Source organism: Melanotaenia boesemani, chromosome 14, assembly GCF_017639745.1.
Source record: "Melanotaenia boesemani isolate fMelBoe1 chromosome 14, fMelBoe1.pri, whole genome shotgun sequence".
In the NCBI taxonomy this organism is placed as follows: domain Eukaryota; kingdom Metazoa; phylum Chordata; class Actinopteri; order Atheriniformes; family Melanotaeniidae; genus Melanotaenia; species Melanotaenia boesemani.
This window is the reverse complement of record NC_055695.1, coordinates 10,714,816-10,737,104: the sequence shown is the minus strand read 5'-3', so window position 1 is coordinate 10,737,104 and position 22,289 is coordinate 10,714,816. Positions and strand designations below refer to the sequence as shown.

The 22,289-nt window shown below is 37.8% G+C and overlaps 1 protein-coding gene and 1 long non-coding RNA gene across 10 annotated transcripts in view; one reads left to right on the top strand and one right to left on the bottom strand.

Annotated features, from left to right (window-relative positions):
- Positions 1–473: 473 nt before the first annotated feature.
- On the top strand, positions 474–10,637 carry LOC121652676. Its single transcript, XR_006012667.1, has 3 exons — positions 474–561; positions 9,400–9,406; positions 10,625–10,637. It is a non-coding gene; the product is annotated as an uncharacterized LOC121652676 (long non-coding RNA).
- sgip1a (SH3GL interacting endocytic adaptor 1a) overlaps positions 592–22,289 on the bottom strand; it is a 75,461-nt gene continuing 53,763 nt past the window's right edge. For 5 of the 9 annotated variants that reach the window (XM_042005567.1, XM_042005570.1, XM_042005571.1 and 2 more), the window contains 16 exons: positions 20,962–20,983; positions 20,786–20,870; positions 19,066–19,151; positions 17,758–17,838; positions 17,032–17,106; positions 16,078–16,875; positions 14,807–14,928; positions 14,433–14,586; positions 9,699–9,758; positions 8,711–8,822; positions 7,796–7,951; positions 5,570–5,705; positions 5,180–5,382; positions 4,878–4,942; positions 3,732–3,896; positions 592–2,956 (listed from right to left, as the gene is read on the bottom strand). In XM_042005567.1, coding sequence (XP_041861501.1) covers positions 2,934–2,956; positions 3,732–3,896; positions 4,878–4,942; positions 5,180–5,382; positions 5,570–5,705; positions 7,796–7,951; positions 8,711–8,822; positions 9,699–9,758; positions 14,433–14,586; positions 14,807–14,928; positions 16,078–16,875; positions 17,032–17,106; positions 17,758–17,838; positions 19,066–19,151; positions 20,786–20,870; positions 20,962–20,983 — 2,343 coding nt within the window. In that variant the 3' untranslated portion in view covers positions 592–2,933. The remainder of the gene's footprint in view (positions 2,957–3,731; positions 3,897–4,877; positions 4,943–5,179; positions 5,383–5,569; positions 5,706–7,795; positions 7,952–8,710; positions 8,823–9,698; positions 9,759–14,432; positions 14,587–14,806; positions 14,929–16,077; positions 16,876–17,031; positions 17,107–17,757; positions 17,839–19,065; positions 19,152–20,785; positions 20,871–20,961; positions 20,984–22,289) is intronic. The other 4 variants (XM_042005569.1, XM_042005572.1, XM_042005574.1 and 1 more) reach the window with 4 other exon arrangements.

Genomic DNA, 22,289 nt, shown 5'->3' with positions numbered 1-22,289 from the left:
AGAATGCCAACAAAGAGTACAGTACAGAGATTTTCAGCTACACTTCACACACACTTTTTGTTCTTCGTGTTGAGTGTCAGAGCGTTCAGGAAGTATAACATCATCAGCACAGTGTTTTTTTTTCACATTAAACAATATAATATTTTTTTCATTTTTATGCATTTTAAAAATATTCAGCTTATTCTCCTTAACAGAGGACTGACTGTCTGGGGTACACACATAAAATACAAAAAAATCCCAAAAATAAAATAAACATTTTGGTCGACTTAACCTTGCTCCACACCTTCATTCAAATCACGTCATCTCACAGAGACCATTACAATTATGAAGAATAAAGCCATGGATTCCAGCACTAGCTGGATGATTGGGGGTGTAATCTAGGAGTTTAAGTACCAGGGAGGTGACAACAGGTTTGAAACAGGTGACAGGCTGAACAAGCTGAGGAGCAACTGCAGGTGGATGAAGGAACTAGGAGCAATGAATCACTCCCTTTCTGGTTTGAGGTTTGAATTAAACAAACGGATCCCAGTAAACAAATCCTCTTCTAATATTGGTACCATGGTCACAGCACTTCACCTGTGCAGCTGAAAAAACAATTTTTTTTGTCTTTAACTGTCACATTTGAAAGGATAGTTTGACATTTTGGGAAAGTACAGCACACATTTGCTTTCTTGACATAATTCAGTCAGTTAAACATGAAGATAAGCAAGCTGCCCCATTAGCTTAGCTTAGCATTAAGACTGTTATCAGAGGGAAACGGCTATCTTTGCTTTGTCTAAAAGAAACAAGGCATAAGAGTAGTTCCTGTACTTTAGGAAGGTGGCACATTAAGCTAAATGCTTTCTACAATGTGCTAATACCTATGCTAACACACAAATTATTAGCAGGAGCGTTTACCATGTTACCCATCAGACTTAAACGTGTCAGCAGGCTAAATTTAATTAGATAAGGAGCAACACAGATAACATCTGAGGTTAAAGTTAAAGGGTATGTTGTTAGTTTTAAAAAGTGGAGGACAAATTATAACTTCAACCTAATGGTTGTGCAACAGAAGCTGAAAAGAATTAGCCAAAGTGGCAACTATTCATCCTGTAGAGGTAGATGATAAAACTAAAACTACAACCTCTTATCCGTGCAGAACAAAAAGAGAATTTGCAGTCAAGAAGTCATTCTTTATGCTAAGTAAGTAAACAATTTCCAGATAGCTACAAGAAAATAAATTGATAATTTCATCATTGTATCTCCCAAAATGTCAAACTAATTCTTTCAAGGTGTAAATGTAAGCATTTCATTTTTGAAATTTCAATTGCCACTAACAAGCTAGTTCCAGTTCATTATGTTCTGTGTGGCCACTATGGTGACAGTCCATGATGTCATTCTGCTGCTCTCCAGTAAGTCTTTCATCCCAGTGACGGACCCCATCACCACTAGTTTGGATAGAAACTGAACTTATTCTGGTTCTACTAAGACAAGCTCACAAACTACCATTGCCATCTATAAGACAGTGAATTTGGGGTCTTGGATTTGAGAATGAGACACTCTGGAGAAAAAGCTGAAGGACGTGGAGCGCTGGAGGAACAAGGGGCTAGCTGTTTAGATTGAGCTTTCAAAAACAAAACACATACACACAGCAAGTTTAAAGTGTGGACATTGCCCATGGTATAACTAAGTCTATAATAACTGCTTTCACAAAGCATAGCACAGCATACAGAAAGATATTTATCTTTTTCTTTAAATAACCCTCCCCTGCCCATATATAGCTCAAATCCTCTGTTGCGCTTGAGTTAAAAAATTATATCTGAAATAAATTCAAAAATTATACCTCATACTGTACACAGGTTACCCAACTACACAGATAACAAAAAAGAGAGAAAATTCAAATATTTATACCTTTAAGGGTTCTGAGTTGTGTGATACCATTCAAATTCTATTCATATACAGAATCACATTTTTATACAACAAATCAATAAATAAAAATAGAATGCTGTCATGTATTTTGGAGTCTAACACTGCTGCCCTGTAACAACAGAAAGGCTATTCAACAATACGAGGAAAACACCAAACGCCCTTTAAGATATATATTAGTGATTTAAAATGACACTTTATACACCTCTTTTGTTCTGACGAGAGGACGTGTTTTTGTTTTTCTTTTCTTTTTTTTTTTTTTTTATAATTTTGCAACCAGTGAACTGACTCATCATTGCAGCTGCCTAACATGCTAAAAACCTCAGTGTGTGTTCAGGGAAATAAACTTACATTAATATTAAAAAGGATGATCTAAAGTCATGTGACCCTGTTGTACCAGACTTACTTGATTCTGCGTTTCATCTGACCACACAAAAGCACCAACACAGATCATTTGACAACGGTTTATGTCCTATAAAACAGTAAGCACAGGTGTCTCAGGCTTTAATCGTAACTTACTATGAACCGTTCTTGAGCCCACTTCAATTCTGCCTAGTCTAATTTTGGATGTGTCAGAAGCTGAGATGCATGTCTGAGCACAAAGATCTTATTTAATAATATTTTTTAAGGACAGAAAACAATAACCACCATGTCACTCAGGGTAATTTTCAGTGTCTTCAGTCAGGCAGCTGCAGTGAAACTTTTTATAACACCACCACACATTGACCAGAGGAAGATGGAGACAGAGGCACAGACTTTAGAGAAGGGGAAGAATCCAGATGTCTAACTGCAGCAACACGGATGTTATGAGATGAATACAAATACAATAATTACATGACCTAAAACAGTTCCACAATGCTAAATGCAAGTTATACAATACTGCTGGGTAGGCTGCGGACCTGTCATGTGGGATCAGAAAAGGTTGGAGCGAGTCTGGTGTCAAGGGGAGGGTATTTCCTCTGGTCTTGGTGCTAGCTCCAGTCCACTGTAGTTGTTTTGTTAAACAGCGGGGCTTTCAGTTGTGTGGGTCAGTTGTCAGCCAGGTATTTTCCTGAAAGACAAATCAAAGCACTTTATAGCTATATTATAGATCTATTGATAATTTTAAATGCATTCAACTTTTCCTATGAAGATGTTAAAGAATGTAAAAACATTCCACTGTGGTTAATGTTTATCCATATGGTTTTCCCACTAAAAGCAAACAAACAAAAAACCAAAAACACATCCTATACAGACTTATATCAGAATGTGAAGAGTAGTTAACGTTTGATATTTATGTTGCTTGTTAGCATGTTAGCTTGAAACTGGCAGAGTTTGACAGATTAAATGATTTGCTTTCGAAACCTTCATGATGCTGATGCAAACTCACTCTCTGAATGAACAAGTCCATCCTGTGAGGGAGGATTAAGGTTTGTTTAGTCTACATTTGTAAGCTGGCGGTGTCTGGTTTGAAGTTGTTCGGATATGAGCTGGTGTAATATTTGTTTTTTCTGTTCTGTGGTTTAGGACAGAGCCTAACTCACCAATTCAGATTGTACATGTATGACACTGGGTAGAAGTATTAGTGTTTATAAAACACAATTTTGAACATTAGCCAAAGATAAAGCATTTATCATTTAAGTAGCATTAGGCTATTCATCATACTGAAACTTTATCCATAACTCATATTGCATAATACTATATGTGTAAAATCATATTTACTCAAACATTTACCTTTGAGATCAAATGCACTTTCTTGAATAGTTTGATGGATATGATAAAAAAAAAAAAAAAAGATTTAAAACCTAATTTCTGCTTTTTAATAAATTCTGAGATTCTATACTGACCTGCAGCAAACCTCTTCTTGACGAGAGAGAAGCGATACCCTGGTCCAGCCAGTTCAATGTCACAGCCTGACAGCGTGCTGCCCTCACTGGTGAACTGCACTGCCAGTGGAGCAGGCTTACTGGGACCCTCTGTTAGCTGGAAACGCGCTAGCAATGATCCCACCCCTGGAGACAGAATGTGAATACAGAACAACTTTCAAAAGGACATCCACGTATAAATGAAGCAACACTGAACTGCTCAGAGAGTCTGTTTAACCTGAAAATAGTTCAGAATCTAGTTCAGTGTCCTAGACTGGGTGGGGGACTGGAGCCTACCTAGATGTCATGAGTTATCATTTTGTCTGAAGTACAAATCAGGATATTTAAAAATGTGAAAATAGATGCTGCTGGACTGATTTCTTTAAGCCCCAGAGAATAAGAGAGGATATGAGAGGATGCTACAGATAAACAGTGCAGATAGGCGCCACTGCAGTGATCACAAGGTTTTTGTGAAGAAAGTGTAGCACCACTGACAGACAGAAGGGGGCATTGTTAGCCTTAAATAGAGCTTCTCCTAAGGGCCACCTGAACTTTTCCTTCCTTGGCCTGATTAGCTGAATCCATGAGCCATGGTTCTGAATCTAGTTCAGCTAGGTCAAAGAAAATCCCCATTCAAATCACCTATTTCCTACGTATTTTTATATTTATTTAAAAATGTCGTTGAGCACTCGTGATAAATGCCTCCTTATTTTCATCAGGTCTTTCCATGTTCTGGTACAATGCTTCAACCTTTCAGTTACTGTGCTCAGAGCAACAATCATGGTCAATACAACAAAAGAAGCATTTTTAGCATCTTATACTGACTGAAATGGCTCTAATTAAAAGGTGATCTATCTATTTATTAATATTTGTACAAATGTGGTTTACTTGTCCAAAAACTTATTTTAAAAACATGTTGCACTGTCCATCTGATTCTGCATCACTTCAAGTTGTCTTGTTGGTGGTTGGTGTGCAGACGTTGGATGTAACAGCAATGGCGGGGAGTGAATTTCATCCTAATCTTTCATTTTTTTTGCAGTTGATTGTATTTGGTTACAAAAGCTCTGAATTATTTTTTCTGTCCAAGACTGCTGGATTTGAACTGATGACAACACATTTCTCTCATACCTCCATTTTCAGATTTTTGGGAGATATCAGGGATCTTCCACAGGATTCTTTGCTGCTCTGCATTCCTGTTAGAATCGAAAAGAATACAGAAAACCAGTAAATGAGACTATGAAATACAAAATGATACAACCTAATTATAATGTTTGTTTAGTTCCACATATAAACTAAAAGCAAATATTAATTTTACTCCTATATTTGGACGAGCAACTCTTTTCCTTGTTTCATGCGATGCCTAATAGCCCATTTCAGGTCATTAACCATACACTGGTTAATTATATGTCTGTAAACTGTGTACACCGTACCATGCAGCAGGAGGTAAGACAGCCTGTAGCTTTGAAACGCCTCCATCGACAGGGACGAGGAACTGGACATTGTTGAGGGCCATCGGCGTTGACATGGCCTCCCCGTTGTATTTGTAGTCTATTCTCAGGTCAGTGCTGGTGGGCTCACATCTCCAACTCACCGCCAAGTTCAGAGGAGTCAACTGGAGGCCTTGCGTTGATACCTGTTCATAGACACAAGAGTAAACGCACAACATAGTGCTATTACTGCTTTTTTCTATGATTTGACTCCAACTTATTGTCTTTGAAGCTTATTTAACTCTCAGAAAGAAAATAAAAATGAGTATTGATTGAACTTAGATGAAACATTGGAGTATTTGGGTTGTAAGAACTTCAGATGGCCAAACTTACCTGATACTTGAGCATGTCCACATTGTAGTATGTTGCCTGTGGCTTTTGCTCTGACACCTTTTTTAGATGAGATATCAGGTTTGGCATGTTCACCCAGAAGTCCTTGGCATTGGCCTTGGCTTGTGTGGTGGTGTCACTGGTGAGGAAGCATATAGAAAAGCAATCAAATAAAAGATTTTTTTAAAACTCTTGTTATTCAATATTTTAATTAATCAAAAGACCACTGTTTTAATAGGTCCAATCATTATGGAATCTAATGTGTGCCAATATAATCAAACAAAACTTGAAAGTCAAACTACAGGACGGCGCAACACTGACAATGCAGCTCAGATTAAATGGTTTTGTTAGAAAGAAAATCAGACAGCCTGAATGAAAGCGTTGTTAGCATTATCACAATACTGACAATAAAGGCATAATATGTGTATTAAAAAAGTAAAGGTTGGAAGTCAGAGGTTGTTCGTATTTAATAAGCTTTCTGTGGCCATAATGACGTGTAATTTCATAATTTATTATTTTACATGTGCTGCATGCCACAAACAAAAGCAGGTGGTTTGTCTGAAAAGCTGCATGATGACTCAACTTTTATTCATTGTAATGATCTGAAGTGATCTCACTAGACTTCACTAAAGAAAATAACAATTGATGAAACAGTTTTACTAATATTTTTACATTAATTTAAAAACCACAGTGATATACTTACCATTAATTCACTTTCAAGTAAAATCACCTATTTCCTACTTATTTTTATATTTATTTAAAAATGTCGTTGAGCACTCATGATAAATGCCTCCTTATTTTCATTAAGCAATTTATCTGCTTTTATGCCCATTTTTACACATTAAACTGAGTTTGCATTCGTTGTCAACATTACATTTTAAACACGGGGTGTGCAGGACTCGTTTAATGGAAAAGATTTTTATAATGATAAAATCTTATGTACAACAGAATTAAATATCAGGACTGAAATAACAAGAAAATCAAGATAGAGCTTGCTGCAAAGTCATGTTGAATATGCTTTTATAACCTATTACCTCACATCATCACACGAGCTCTGCGAGTGAAACTCACATCATTAATAAGATTTATAGTCAGGGGATAAATTTGGTCAGCACATTTGCTTCATCATTATGGGCCACTTTACGTCCTTCTCCACTTCTTTTTCCACAATACAGTGTGTGTGACTATTTTAACACTTTTCTCAGGGATACAAAGTTATAATTTTTCATGGCTGCTTCCAAAGGCAACTTTACAATTAGGCCTTTCCTTTCCAAATCCATCAGATGTGTTCTGTGTGCTGCAGAATGGATCTGCAAATCCGAGAAGACAGACTGAGTTCTCTGACTGAATATTAAGTAGGGCTTTAAAATGAAATAGAAAAGAAATGAAAAAAAATAAAATAAAATAAAAAAATAAAAAATGTGGGAAATGTGTGGGTGTGGCTCATCTTTTTTTTTTTTAATCTCGTCTCTCCACTTCCTGCCGTCATAACAGAGAAATGACAGATGTACGGGGCTTGTCATGCTGCACATGAGTTAAAAATATTAACGCAGTTAATTACATAAATTAAATTAAATAATTAAATATTAACAATTAAATATTAAAATCACACCTACACCTCAGCACAGTCTGACATGACTGACCGGTGGATGGAAACAGAGAGGTGGAAATGAGTTATAACAGAATGTAAAGTGCTGATATCTGTCTTGAAGTTCAGACTTTACAAAATATTACTGTTACTGAAATGCAGATCTAAGGTAAGCCTCTACATTTATTAGTTCGAGAACATCATCATCATCATCATCATCATCATCATGAGGTGATGCATGTTAATATGTTTCCAGGCTAATTTACTAAAGATAATGAACTAGCCCACAATTAGTAGTTTCTTCTTTTGCATTGGCTCTAGTTTTCTAAGCTTTTAATTGGGTCAAATTTAAATAATACATCTCTCAGAAATGTATTTGCTTTAAAATTTTAAGGTTGAGAACTACACGTAAAAATGAGTGACTAAAGGAAAGGAAGCTTGCAGATTTCTTTAGCACTTTTCTTGAAGCCTTTTGTCTCTTGTGACATGATCAGTTTTCAGAAAGGTTTTCAGTCAGTGATGAATTTTAATGTGATCCCAATTCCCAAAAGGTTATAGTGCTTTCAGTGAAAAGTGCACATCTTTTCTTTCTTTTTTTTTTTTTTAAGAAAAGGGTGGTGAGTTCATAGTGATGACATTACCAGCAGAGCAACTGGGGGTTAGGCAGCACATGCTCCAGTCGGCTGTAGTTGGTTATGCTGAAGGTTAGCACAGCAGGGGACGGGTTATTGGCAAAGTGCCGTGTGATTCCCGCCGGAAACGACAAAACCATCTCACCTATGATCTTCACAACACACCTGAAAGGAAAAGAAAGGACGAATTATGCACAAATATTGTTTGTTTATTTCTCTTTTTTCGGTTTTGAATTTCCTTTCTGAAATAATTGTGAGCTGAAGCAGTCTTAACTTATTTCTACTAGTGGATAAATAAGTGTCTTAGAGGATTTATAAATCACAGCTTACACATATCTACAATATCAAAGCACCGTCATGATGTGAAACATGTTAAATCAGTTTGCTAAAACAACTGTGTCACTTATTTCAACGCCTCAACTCACATCGAAGCATTGCACATCCAGCAATGAACAAGCTCACTTACTGTTTGCTCAGCTACATTGCACAGGTGCAAACTTTTACCAGACGTAGTACAGGCAATTGTCATAATAAGTAATGTTTGATACTTATGCAACTTTATGTTTGTGCTCTGTGCTAGCTTAAACCTTCTTATTTAGCACTACACACCACATCAGAATTGTAAGCAGATGTTGATGTGCTCTGTAAATAGGTTTAACGATAGAGTAGTAATTTATAATAATATGAAATGCTACTTGATATATCACTTTCTTTGATGATTATTAAATTAACCTTAATATCCCACATTTTGAACGAGATTTTAATACATTTAACAGTAATTTAGAAAACTACATCCAGCATTATCATTTTCAAACTGTTGCATAAACTGAATCAATGGACCAAAACAACACAAATCAAAGACAGACATATCGTGGTTATGCATATCTACTGTAATCAGTTGTGTGTGTATGTGTGAGGACGTACTTGCTTGGGTCTGCTCCTTTAAAGAAGGCATTAACTGTCTCTGTGAAGGCAGCGGCCACAGGAAGAGTGTCCTGAGCACCCATTGTAAGAGGACTTGGTCCTCTGGAGCAGCCTATAACCCACATAAACAGACACACAAACACAATCTAGAATGACACAAACTCAAACAATGTCTACAACTTAATAAAAAGAGTTCAATTACTACTCATCACTTAAGTTTTTCTCCTTGTAATAGATCATATATGTTCCATATTCCAAACCAGGACTCTGCACTCTTCCTATCCAACAGTTCAGGGATGAAATGAAGACTAAAAGATGTGCAAACCACAACAATGAAATGAAATTTTACAGCTATTTAAAATGAAAACAAATACTGGAGTTAGTAAGGTGAAATGACAACAGCACATTTTCTGTGAGTAGGATACCCGTTTCTCTCTGTTCTTTGACTGTGAAGCTTTACAACAAAATTACTTTGAATATCTCCCTTAAATTTCCAAAATTTTGCACAGGATGTTACACGCTGACATTTTCTCTTATCAGAATCAGCATAGCTGGATGACAAAGAAGAGACAGAGGCAGACAGAGAGAAAGCTACAGATGTGCTCATAAAGCTGAATTCTGACAAGATCAGAGAAAATCAGAGAGCACCGAGAGGCCGAACTAAAACAAAAACCCAGAAAGCCAACAAGGAAAAAAGTCTTGAAAAAGTTATTAGTAAAGTGCACAAAGAATGATGACTCCTCAGGGAATAAAGTGCAGATGAAATGAAAATGAATAAGAAGTTAAAGATATTACACCAGATATTTGAGTGCAGATGAAGGGGGGGGGGCTCAGCCAGGAATCAGCATGGTGATGGTTAGGTGATGGAGGGATTGACAGGGAGGAGAAGAGGGGCAGGGCGGGCCCAAGAAGAAGCAAAGCTTGCACAAATGAGCCTCGGAAGAGTGCGCGTGTGCGTGCACGCTACCCTGGTTTAGAACAAACTTACCTTCAAAGGTTAAATAAAACTTCCCTCTGTCAAACCATACAAGGGATGGCTGGTCATTCTCTGTGTGGGGTTGAGGGAAGGAGGAATGGAGGGTGGTGGGGGTCAGAGAGAAGAGAAGAGGGAAGGAGGTAGAGGGATGAATGGGAGGAGGAGAGGGTGAGGAGGGGGGAGAGAAGGACAGTAGCGTGAGTCTCACATGACAGGTCTATCACACGTCACAGTGAAGTGAAACGTGGGGGGGGGAGGCTGAAGGGGGAGGAGGGACTGAGTGCACCTTGTCACCACACGTGACAAGATGGGAGACATGGGATGCTCCTTGTGGATGCTTGCGTGCATGAGACAAGGCTGGATTCAGGTGGAGTGAATGGGAGCCTGGTGTGTGCTCCTGGATGCTGACTGAGACAGCAGAGGGGGTGTCGGGGGGGTGGAGTCTCAGAGTCTACTGAGGAGACAATATGATGTGAATGTCAGGGGCATCCACCAGAGTCCAACTCAAGAAACAAGATAATGCAAATTTCACAGTAAATGCTTCTTTCTAATGCTTTTCTTTAATCTGTCTGTGCTCATATTGTCCTTCAGATCTTATGAAACAGAGGATGATGGCTATGGATGAAGACGCCCTGCAGAGGGCAGCCATGGGACTGAATCCAGGGGACAGCAGGAAGATGAAGAGACTGTGGTGCACAGAGAGGTGCTGAGTTCCACATTTCAGGGGCTGTATGCCTTGGATGGAAACCAAGAGTTTTCCAAATGGCTCTTAGGTTGGACTTGAGCCCCAGATTTTCAAGCCTGCTTGTATATCAACAAATAAGTGACAAAGAAATTCCAGTTATTTCTCCATCAACAACATATGTTGCAAAAAGACAGACAAGTTCCTGTCATTTCGAAGAAAAAAAAAAAAGGTACTAAACTCTCAGAAAACTGAGAAAAGTTTGAGATAAAACATCCAAACCATATTTCTGCTTCCCTTGCTACTGTCTCTGTAATATATTTAAGAAAAATAATCTATATTTTCTAATGTTTTGTTTTTGGGAAATCAAAACTAAACCCTAAAACATTTAAACAGATATGAAGAGAAAATGGTAGAACCATGGCATTAACCCTTTAAAGTTTACACTTAGAAAAAAGCCAGAAAAAAGATTTTGTTGGATTTTTTCTTTTCCTTTGGACAAGGACTGTAAAAATCAATTTTTTTTAATTAACTGTAGTCACAGAAGAATTTGATCTGTAAAACACAAGAGAAGGTTGTTAAAGGGTTAAACAAAATAAACCCATAATAAAAAAAAAGATAATAGGTTTGTTTGTGCTAAAAAGGTTGGAAACTAGAGAAGTGAAGTATTCTAAAGATCATGGGTATGTTTGGTTTGTCGAACAAACATCTATCATCTCTTTCTCAGTTCTTTTCTTTGACCTTGTTGGAAAGCATCTTGAGGTCACAAGATTAAGGAGAGGAAATTTGTGAATGAAAGGAAAAGATAACCCTGCCTCACTGAGAAGCTAACCACAAAGTAAGTTGCTGCTACTCATATAGATCTGGATCTTTTCACCCAAATGAGTAACTTTCCAAAGCAAAAATAAACTATTTGACCTCCTATATTACTGATATCCTTTAACTTTAAGTATCAAGAAGAAATATTTTTTTGTAACAGGTGAAAAGACCTTTCCAGCCCCTGAGATGGTCTGCAGCACCAGTATGACTACGGAAAGCCTAAATGAATGTAAAGCAATTAACATTACTTGCTTTTTGATAATAAGTTTGACAATGGGATGTTTAACTTTATGGAATAAATGTTTTTCTACTGCAGGAAACCTGGCAAACATCCCAGCAGAGCAGACATGTTTCTAGTTCATGCTGTTGTTGAGCAAAGGTATGTTGATGGATGATTCCCTGGACAAGCAGACTATCGGGTGATGGAATGATGAGAGCAGGGCAGTGCTTCATGTGGAGAACAAAAGGGCAGGTGTTCTAATGGGGGGGCTGTGTTTGGTGGTTTCTATGGCTAAAGTGCCTGAGTGACAGGTGTAATAAAGTGGCAGTCAGGGCTCAAGTGTGGGAGTTGACTGAGGCGTCACAGTCTGATTCGTATTGGTTGAACTGGAGGTTGTGTCATGCTCTCCAGTTGAAAGAGGACATGAATACCAAACAGCTGCTTGTCTAATTTGGCCTAATTCTCATGCCAGACTTCAAACAACCCAAAAGCCGAGGCTATGATCTGACAGTATACGTGACAATGTGTACTTTTAATGCAAGTGTGAAAGAGGAAGACGGACGATATGGATCTCAAGAGCCCAGAAATGAAGAACTCTTCAGACACGCTCACCAAACACACAGCACACTTCTCTCTGTGGTGCAAACTTAAGAGCAAAGGTTTCTGGGAGAGATCGTGCCAAACTCTGAGCATAAAAAATGTTTTGCTAAGAGAAGAGAAGAGAGAAAGATGGGTTGCCATGGTGACATAGCAAGATAGTTACCAGTGCACAGTCAAAAGAAAACAGAGAGAAAAGTCTCACAGGCGTGCAGATGTAAATGGGGAAGACATTTGTTTTTATAAAATTCTTTTAGAAAGTACTCACTATCTTTTATATTTTCATTCAAGAGAAAAAGTCAGAAAGAGAAGGAAAATGAGAAAGATATGCAGATAGGTGAGATGAAGACTCTGAAAAGTATTAAATGTCTGAGAAATATGCGAGAAGGTATGAGCTGGAAGGTCAACACAATCAAGAAAAATGATGATTCACTGAGAAATGCTGCCACACTTAAGATGAAAAACATGAATGTGTGGCATGTTCCGACATCTGAATGAAAAACCTTATGAAGATGATTGAAGTCAGTAGGTATCTAAACAATAACAACGAGATGGCCTTTGTAGATATGTTATACAATCTGATGTATATTTTGCCAGAAAAGGTTTGAAGTCTAAGAATATGGAGAAAAAAGACCTGTGTTCACCGTTTGAATACCTACATTTTATGACTGAAATTCATTCAAAGGGTCTAAAAACATGCAATGATGGCTTTTACCCTTAATGTCAAGAACACTCTGGGTAAAGAGCATCAAACAGTTTTAAAACTCACAAAAAGCAACTCCAGCCTGTATGAATTACCACTGAGTCAATATCACATGAAGAGATGAATCCTCAGATAAATATTACTTTTAAATAAATGAATAAACTGCACATTTAAAATGAATCCTGAAATGAATGCAAGCATGTGCCATAGAAAATGTAGTGTTTTTAGTAATGACATTTTTCAGAGTGCCACTATTTATTCAATCCAGGAAAATTTAACCTTCAAAAGTCAAGTTGAATTTCCAGCTCCTTTTTGGTTTTATGACGAACACTCACATGACAAAGCTCGTTTATCTGAGTGGATCAGAAAAAGCAACAGCAGCAGAGAAAGGTTGGATCAGAGCTGATCCCTCTTGTGCTGCTGCCTTATTTGGCCCGGCCAGATAGCTATGTCACTTTATTTAAATTAAACTAAATAAGCTTCTGTATATGTAGTTATATTTGCTTCACTCTTTTTTCTCAAAAGGCACAGTTATTCATTTATCTAAATTTTAATTTTTTTGTGCATTAAATAATTACTCAGATGGTATTCCATACAACATGTCCCCCGTCTTCTCTCAGAGGGAAACTGTACCATACCTGCAAATGAATCAAAGTGTCTCTCAAAGGTGGGCAGTTTGTCTACATAAACATCCTCCTCTGACAAGCCAAAGAACAAATAAAAGGACAAACAGCAAAACAAACAAAACAGAAAAGAAAAAATAAATTAAAATAACAAAGCATTGACATGCATACAGAATGAGGCTGTAAAAATGAACATCTTCAATACAAAGTGTGATGCAGAGGAAGTGGAAATGGGACAGTTTTCAGTTTAAACAGTGCCTGTGACCTTTTTCTTGTTGTCTAACTAAACAGATTTCCAGTGTATCAGCAAAAGCAATGTATCAAATGAGTAAATAATGCCAAAAAATGAGGTATACTGATGATTTTACATAAAATCTCATTACTTGTAAAATGTTTTTTTATTAGCTTGGATGGCAGTTTATTCAGTCTGGTCCTGAGACCTGTTTAAAGAGCATCCTTAAATTGAGACTATATTATTATTTTTGTTAAACAGCAGCTGCCTCCAGAGTGTGTATTCATGTGCAATGCATTCTTCTAACACTGAGACTAAAGTTAGATCAAGGATTAGTAATTATAGTTGTGAAGCTAATTCATTAAATGAGGGCTTGTTGAGAATGTTTGTACTTCAAAATGAACCCCCTGTTTTATATTCTCACCTTCCACTCACAGTCTGCATGTGTGTGAGTATGAAAAGGAATTTTTAACCTAAATCAGTCACAATATTTATGCACTGTTTAAGAACAAAGAAGCAACATTGTCAAGTATTTCCATTTAAAATTGAATAAACATTGAGATATACATTTTTTGTTTACTTCTTATACTGTAGAGGTAGAATACGTGCAGAGTTTTATGGTGCATGGTGTGACTATAGTCGTGATGATAATCGTCTTGCTAAGTAATTTTGTAAAGAAACTGTCACAGTTTCCACAAAAAAATGCAAATAATAATAAAAAAAAGTAGATAAATTCATGACTTAATGAGTGCAAAAATAAGGACAGGGCTAGCTTGTAAAATGATAAGCAGACTGTTTGAAAAACCTGTTCTGACTGCAAGTCTTTGTGAGCAGGGTCATTGTGCTAAGCAGCTCGGTGAGAGTCCACACCTGACACAGAGACGCAGAGCTCCTTGTTGACGGTGGGTGTGGTGGCGGCACTCAGGGAGTTGGTGGAGGAGATAGAGGAGGTGCTCTCGGCCCGCGCCAAGGGAGCAATAGGGGGAGGGCTTGCAGAGTGGATCGGCGGGCTGAAGGGCCGATTCTGAAAATATTAAAATGGGGAAGAATGAGCAAAAGGAGTTCATTTGCTGGGAGTCATTTATTCATTATTGAAATAACTTCTTATAACTCTGAAAGAACTTCAGTCTGAATCTTAGAGGAGAAATAAGTCAACCTCCAGCTAGGTACAAATAAATCACTGACGTAGGATTATATTGAAGACATAATATATAAAGAAATGACACAAAAATGTCCGATCTTACCGCATCTCCTACAGTGGGTTTTCCAGGAGGAAGTTTGGGTCGTGAAGGAGGACGAGGCGGAGGTGGAGGAGGAGCTGGGTTGACTGATGAAGGAGTTGCAGGCCGTACAGGTGAAGAAGAACCTGTTTGTGAGGAGAATGGAGACAAAAATGAAAACAATTTGGTCAGACTGGAGAACTACTACAGTGTTCAAAAACACAGTTAACACAGAATCTATCTATCTATCTATCTATCTATCTATCTATCTATCTATCTATCTATCTATCTATCTATCTATCTATCTATCTATCTATCTATCTATCTATCTATCTATCTATCTACCTATCTAACACACACACACATATGTGTGTGTATATATATATATATATATATATATATATACACACACACACACACACACACACACACACACACACACACACACACACACACACACACACACACACACACACACACATCTTTAATTACTTCCAGAGTTCTGGTTTTTCTTCGTCTGTGCTCAGTCTGTACACAATAACTAAGTAAACTTGATTTAATTCAGTTTATTTATTATTTATTTAATTCTTATATTTTTTAAGTCACAACCACTGACTTTTTAATGATTAAACAAAGCCTGTTGTTAATAATTTAATAAAGACCCTGGTTGGTCTTCTAGAGGACTTCTAGTAAAGGTGCACAACGGGAAGTACTATTACTTCTCAACACAACCAAATGAATTTCAGCTTCCAATTCTATTTCTGTGGAAACTGTTAAGATAATTTGTGAAAGGTACAGTGTAAAGCAAATTCACATTTTCTTCATCAGTCTTGTGTGAAAGACTGATGAATTTTCAGAAGTCATTCAAAACATCTTAAGTCCAGAATAAATTATTTATTTTTTACAACTTCAGGATCTCAAGAAGCATTTTTTCTGAAGTTGTTTTCTAAAATCCTCTCATAGTTTGTGCTTTGTACTTTTTACTCTTCCAGCCTTTTGTTGCTCCTGTTCCAACTTTGACAATGTACAATCAAATTTAAAATTAGCTAATATTTCCATTAAATAATAAAATGTCTCAGTTAAATGTGTGCTGAGGAACACAAACAGATGTTGAAAGATGTTGTGATTTGTGTTCTGACAGGAATAAAATATTGGTTCATAACATTTGCAAATCATTGCATTCTGTTTGTTTTTACATTTTACACAGCGATCCTAACTTTTTTTAAATTAGGGACGTACATAGTATCTGAGAAACTTCTCTAACTATATTCTAGTCAGAATCATGAACAACTCACCACTATTTGTTCCACTAGCCCCAGATGTAGGTCCTGGTGAAGAAACCACTGTGCGGTATGTTGGTGGAGGAGGGGGTGGAGGTGTACTCCGACTCCCCTGGCTAGCATCTTTGGGAGAGGTGACTTTTTCACCTACATCCTCTTTGGAATGAGGAGCGTCTGTGCTCTTAGGCGGCTCCTCTTGAGAGAGGACAAGGGGTGGTGGGACAGAGACTGCTTCAGGTTCAATAGAGGGAGGAGTCACTGCAGGAGGGGTGCCTACTTTGGGAGCAGAGACTGGTAGGACACTGTCAGGTGAGCTCAGAGGAGGAGGGGAGGAAGCTGGAGGTGATGCAAGCTCCTTTGGTGCAGGGGGTGGAAAGGTTGTCAGTATCTGAGGATTTTGGTCCTCTGGTGTGGGAGGCCCTGAACGAGTAGGTGGGGCAGTGGGCTCCTCTGAGGGAGGTGGAGAGGTTGGTAGAGGGGGAGCAGGGTCTTCTTTTGGGGGAGGGGAGGTAGGGAGAGGTGGCAGTAGGTCTTCTAGAGGGGGTGGTGATGTAGGTAGGGGAGGAGCAGGAGATTCAGGTGGAGGTGGAGAGGGTGGTGGAGGAGGTGCTGGTTCTTCTGGTGGAGGTGGTGAGGAAGTTAGGGGGGGTGTGGAGTTCTTTGGTAAAGGAGGTCCATTAGGAGACTTTTCACTGAAGCAGACCCATGTGTCACTTGTATCCTTGTCTTCAATGGCAGCCTGCTCTGGTCCAAAAATGTTGTCCAAATCAGCTATTGAAGGTTTCCTGGCTGAATCGTCTGTTTCTGCTGGAGCTTCAGAAAAAGAGACAACCAGCGGACAAGCATTCATTAAGTTTGCACAAAGAGATAAAACATAAACACAGGCAAGTACATGACAGAGGAAGTTTGGAGCAGGGATCATATTATTTATTACAGTATGATTCAATAGGAAGTAGAGAGACTTCTTACCAGCATTTTCTGCTGTGGGAGATCCAGCTGTTGGGGGAGACGATGGGACATTCTTGGGTGGAAGTGGAGGAGGAGCTAAAATGATATTGCAAACACATTACCAAACAGTCCTTTGAATTTTAAATGGTAACTGTTGGAGATTTGTACAGTGACCACTTCACATTCCTGCAGTTTATGGCAGGCTGCAAATGATGCTGATTTTACAAATGAAATAAATAAAAGGGGAGTAATAGATTAGCATAAAACAACACAGAACACCACTTCACAAAAAGCTGAATGTTTGGATTTGTATACAACAGGTTTTTTCTCCACCTGCCAAATACATAAAACAACAGTAACTTGAGGAGGCAAAACCCCAAAACCATCCACCATGCAGCACAGTACTGTACAGTCCAGTCACCACCATGCTAAATGCAAGACGAAGGCGGCAAGGGAAGAAGGGGTTGGTGCAAAATTAAAACCAGGTATTGAACCTCTCCTTTATAAAATATCTTTACCAAAACTAAACATTGTGAAATGGTTGGTGAAATGAAACAGGTTGAAGCTATCTGTTTAAAAAGGAAATGGAGAACATCATGGTCACACAGTTGTGTAATAGGGACAGTTTGAAGGTCTGTTTTTTAGTTGGATGATGAGAAAGTTCATGAGGTGAGCTGATGGGTCTGTGCAGTCATTCCAGGGACACGAAGAGGTGCGGCACAAAGTGCAGGGAATTATAAAACTTACTTCCTGTGGGGAAGGATCTTGTCAAAGTGGATTCAGGTTCTGAGAGAGGAGTTCCCCACACATCAGACTCAGAAAGAGCCACTATGTTCAGGAGGGGACAGAGAAGGCCACGTGAAGGGTGTTAGCAGCGAAAATATTTATCTGATTCTGACCATGAGCTTTTGGGGGGTTTCAAAAGCAATAAATTGTTGAAGGGAAACAAAGATTTAACATAGATCAACATGTCAGACTAGTTTTTAATTAAAGTAAACAGATTTCCAGCCCTAGTGACAGACTGAAGTCAGACGGTGTCCAAAAACATGAATGCAACAACAATCCTTTTGTCAGTGTAAAAGAATTTCAGTGCCAATGAAATTGTAGAAATTAGGCCAGTGGTGGTTCACACACACAAAACACAAAAACACAAACAAAAGCAAACTGCAGCATCCAATCTTTATGATGCTTTGTGGAATTCAATGTTTCTAAGCTGGCTGATGATGTAAAAAATGGATAAAATCTTTCGCAAAAACTGATAATTAAACATTAAAATCTTTAAAGATGCAAGTTTAATCACAGCTACATTTAAATAGACATGTATATATCAGTGTTTAAAGTACAAATAACCTTGGCAAAGGATTATTTCCACACCCTTACACTTAATATTCAGGGGTTTACACATGCTGCTCATACACGGTGAAAATAAGTACACGCAGAGCTGTTATTCTTGTCTGAATTAACATGTAAAAGGATTTCATGTCAAACTGATGTTAGTTATGCCTGAGATGGCACTTATGTAACAGCTAAGAGCTTTTCAACAGCCTGCATCTATAAATCCTACGGGGTTGAATGTGAGCAGGTGAGTGGCTCTCTTTCAACATTAGTTAGCTGCATATTAACAAGCAGAATCTTTAGCCTAAGAAATTAACCCTGGTTCTCTGAAACTTGACTTGGGTATCTCACACTAGGACAACCGATTGCATATTTACAAGCACTATATATACCAACATGACCTCACAGGGCAAATTTCAACTTTAACCTTTGCAAGGACAGATGAACTGCAATCACAACTGCACACTGAGCCTCAACAAAGAATAATTATTGGAAAGCAGTGAGAGGAAGAGTGAGGAGAAGAAGAAAGGAGTTATCACAGCCAAGTAAGACTTGACAGACAGCTTTACAGAGAATTAGCATATTCAATAAGCTATTTCCATTTTAATGCTAACATAGTTTGACAACAAAGTAACATTAGTCTATACAAGCATACGTTAAGAACCAATATGGATAAGCACACAAATGCTCTTTTAGAGGCAGGAACAAAATGAAAGATACCTTCAGTTTTCTGCTCTCCGAAGGCTGTTTCCAAAGGAGGCCCAAATAAGGCTGTGGTGTCTTCAGGGACTGGGGTTTGTTGACTGCTGCAACAGCCAAATGACAACACATATAGTGGTGTAGTTATTTATGGAACTTACAGTGAAAACAATACGGTGGTGCATCTACTGCACTTGTGCTGTCTGATCAAGCAAAGACACACAGATGACAGGTTAATCATTTCATTACAACTTTAATAGCCAGAATTGTTTAATCAAGTCTAAAAAAGCCCCCATTATTCTCAATTACAGCTTCATACATTTATTTAGGGGTTTTACAAAAACATACTTTTGAATTAAGAAAAAACATAATCCTTTTGTTGCATAATGTAAACTGCTGCAGCTGCTGTAGTTTGAGCTTTTGTAGCTCCCCTCCTGAAAAGCTCAGTCTGCTCTGATTGGTTAGTTAAAATTTCATTGCGACAGGCAGCTGCTTATTCTTTGAGGTGTGCCAAACTAGCCACCAGGCGGACATAATGCAAATGTTTCATGGTGATGTTGCTGTCAAATAAAGTAAGGGGAGACTGAGCTATAAACAGTGTTTCAGAACCAGCTCCTTGTGTAAGACAGAAAAACTTTCTTTGTTTTGAACTGTGCAACTTTGCACAGTTAGACTTTTTGCATGCACACAGTTATATAACACACTGAAGGAAAGGGGAAAAAAAGTAGAAGCCTAAAATACATTCTTTAAAAGGATTTTATAATATGTAAAAAAATGCACTGCAGTTACATTGCAATAGTCTTTGGAGGTAGCATACACAGAGACAGAGAGAAGTTGCAATTATTTCTGCAATTTGTATTACAACAGCAGAGAAGAAAAAGGGATGTGATGCATGTCATTAAAGTCATACAGTACTTAGAGATATTCTAAGATAGATAATCTGCTCTCAACAGATATTCAAACCAAATTTGTGCGAGTTTTCATGACTGTTGAACTAACTTCATTGGACAAAGTGACAAAACCGATAAACACTAAAACAGCTGGAAAACAAAAAGACTGGAACTTCAACAAACCACAAAAACTCGTCCAACAAGATTAGGCAGCAACTATAAAAACATCTAGAAACACAAGAGGAACATGCCATTAAGTTCTCAAGGCAGAGTTGTTATGAGGATAAAGCAGCAGTTCTATAGGTTCACTGCAACGACTTCTTTCCCTCAGGCAAAGACTTAATTCGCCTGCAGTTTCTGCAGTTTCTAAATTATAGCGAGATTGCAAAGGTTGAGCAGAATGTTGTAAATTTATTAGCTATTTTGTTAGAAGATATGACAAGATTATCTCAGAAAACACTTCCTATTGTAACTTCAAGAGTTTTACCAAAATAAGATCCTGTCTTCCAACAAGACCAAGATTAAAATATTTTTTAAACTTAATTTTGGATTAAGCTAACTTACATTATTGATGATTAATGAATTTAAGGAGCCATCTAAACAAAAAATATATTCTTTGTATATTTGATTATTTTGGTATGTATGCCTCTGTGTGATGGAAAAATGTTAAATTTAGTCTACAAGACGATGCAACAAAGGTATGACAAGTTGAGGTGTCAATATAGCTATGTGTTCTGGGTTTATAATTACTGAACAGAAGCATCACTTTGCTGGTCTGAGGGATGATATGCCTCGAATCCCAGTTCTTATAACCAATTAACAAGGCTGAGGTCAAATAATAAGGTCCATACCTGGGGGGTTGTGGTGCTGGTTGTAGTGTTGGAGCTACAGAGGGAACTGCAGGAACGGCACGCCTTGGTCTGGCTATCTCTTCAGCTGGAAGCACAAAACACACACATGAATTCTGCATCACAGTCTCTTACTTTAAGATGAGCCTGAGTAGAGGTGCAACAAGAAGGATGCTTACCGGATGTGTTCCTTTTCAAACCCTGTCACAAGGGGAAAAAGAATGACCATAAAATGTAAAATCCCAACACACAATGGCTGAATTGTTGTCTAATATAGGAAAAAAAAACTCATCCTGTATTATTCTATTCAACCACTTTAAATAATTAGAAAAAAAATGTCAAATGCTCTAAAATTTTAAACTATTATTCTTTTGTTAAACTGTGGGAAGTTGTGTAGTTGAGACAGTAGAATGAAGTGAGTTGTACAGCTATGAAAATCCGAAGATGAACTTCAGCCTTACGTTGATTTGATCAGACTGCAGTTACTCTTATGCAACTACACATATTACTTGTACACAAATACCCACATACACACTATGATGTACAAAAGATATGATTTGATGGAACTGTGAGTCATAATAATTCAAGGCCACATCTGAATTGAATGAATTCATTTAATGCTATAACGTTATAGATCAGGGCTACTCAATTTTATGAGGGCCAAAATCTTGCAGGTTTTCAATGTTTCCTTTTTCCAACACACTTGATTCAAATTAAATTGATCCAACAGCCTAAGAAATTCAGCACAATAACTCAGTATTTTGAGTCAGATGTGTTGGAACAGGGATATATTGAAAACCTGCAGGACCGTGACCCTTGTAGAACCGAACAGAGTAGGCCTGCTATAAAACAACTCAGCAAGTTTATTATACAGTCAGGAAAAATAATAATTAAAGACAAATATTACACAGACTTAAGTTATTATAACAAATTCATCTAAAATTGACCAACGCTAATATTGTTAGTCTCATATTAGAAAAAGGCTTTTTAGTCTATGGCTGCTGCCTGCAGTGAGTTAAAAGCAAAACATAAAAACATAAAGCATTAATAGCATAATTTTAAAGTCATATGAAATTAATCCTAGTACAAAATAAGGTGTGGAACTGATGAAGTTAGACTATCAAAAATGGAAAAGGGACTTTTTTTTGTTGTTGAAAGGCCAAAGCAAACAGTACTGCCTTTTTATGTCATAATCTTAAACTCCAAAGCACAAGTATGAATTCACTGCGAGCAGGACATGAGAGACCAAAAGTGGCAGACGCACATAAGAGGAGAGGGTGAGAGGAGGGGAAGAGATGGGAGCATATGAAGAGACATGATGGGGAGTGACTGAACAGAGACATCAAAGGATCCAGCTGTCAAAAGTGCAAATTTTCTCCCAGCAGAGAGAAAAAGCAAGAAGCCATTCAAGATGAAAACAAGAACACACACACAAGTACAGAACTGGAGAATTTGGAACAATATTTATTTCCAAATTTATGCATTTATTCTAGTTTTAAAAGCTAAC